The 1,022-nt window shown below is 30.7% G+C and overlaps 1 protein-coding gene across 2 annotated transcripts in view; it reads right to left on the reverse strand.

Moving 5' to 3' along the window:
* Positions 1 to 81: 81 nt before the first annotated feature.
* LOC119587987 (probable uridine nucleosidase 2) overlaps positions 82 to 1,022 on the reverse strand; it is a 14,702-nt gene continuing 13,761 nt past the window's right edge. For both annotated transcript variants that reach the window (XM_037936710.1, XM_037936709.1), the window contains one exon: positions 82 to 544. In XM_037936710.1, coding sequence (XP_037792638.1) covers positions 407 to 544 — 138 coding nt within the window. In that variant the 3' untranslated portion in view covers positions 82 to 406. The remainder of the gene's footprint in view (positions 545 to 1,022) is intronic.

Consider the following 1,022-nt stretch of genomic DNA (forward strand, 5'->3'; position numbering starts at 1 on the left):
CTTATTTCTGAATGTTTGCTTACCTGAAATTAAACATTCATTCGGTCAACAAATTAATTTGCAGAAATCAACTTAACAAAACATTTCTTAAAAGAAAGTTTTACATGAATGATTTGATCAAAATGAATAATGGATCACATAATTAGTAAATATCATTGACAGAAAAATAAAGCAAAACTAGCCAGTGACAAATAAAAATTAATTTAAGATTTAAAAAGCTTTCATTGTTTTTGGAAGAGAATGCACATCTGTTGAAGTATATGAAATGAAACACAAATACAGTACGAAAGGATAAAATAAACTGAGTCTTAGAGGCAGACTACAGTCTTCTGATGATACAACCAATATATATAATCAAAGTAAAGTCATGAAATTGGCACATCTTTATAGAATCTCTCACCCTAGTTTAAAATTCTCCACCAAAGGCCATGCGAAGGTACCGTCGATACAGCTCTTTATCTACAGCGGTCATGATTAAAACATTGGAATTCCTTTTCAGTTTGTTATCATGGTCAATTACCATTTGGCCACGTGTATAACTTCCCTGAAAAGTGATGACAAAAATATGATTTAGGTCAAGAAGTAAACAACATGCTTTTAAAATTATCTGAGGTACATATTGCATTCACAAACTGGTGAATGGTATATCTGATTATAGAAAGATGTAGCTACTTGTTTCATTTACGTGAATACCATCCACATTTTATTCATGAAGGCTAAATATAATTCATGAGTTAAGATTTATAAATATAGCAAAATATCAAGTTCAATGTTGGTAACTTTATGGTGTAAATGAATTTGAAGTGGTTGGAAGATCCAGAATCTTTTATAATTATTGTTAATTTCCTGTTCCTGCAACTATTGTAAGCATTCCTTTGACCCTCATTTGACAAACCAAGGGTGTCAGAATTGCCATTATACAGTCTTCATAATTTATTGTTTTTTGAATAACTATTCTGTGTCCTGTGTAAGTAGCTGTTGTGTTTCATAATACCCTAGTTTTTCACAATGATGAAGGCTAT

Source organism: Penaeus monodon, chromosome 23 (genome assembly GCF_015228065.2).
Source record: "Penaeus monodon isolate SGIC_2016 chromosome 23, NSTDA_Pmon_1, whole genome shotgun sequence".
Taxonomy (NCBI): Eukaryota; Metazoa; Arthropoda; class Malacostraca; order Decapoda; family Penaeidae; genus Penaeus; species Penaeus monodon.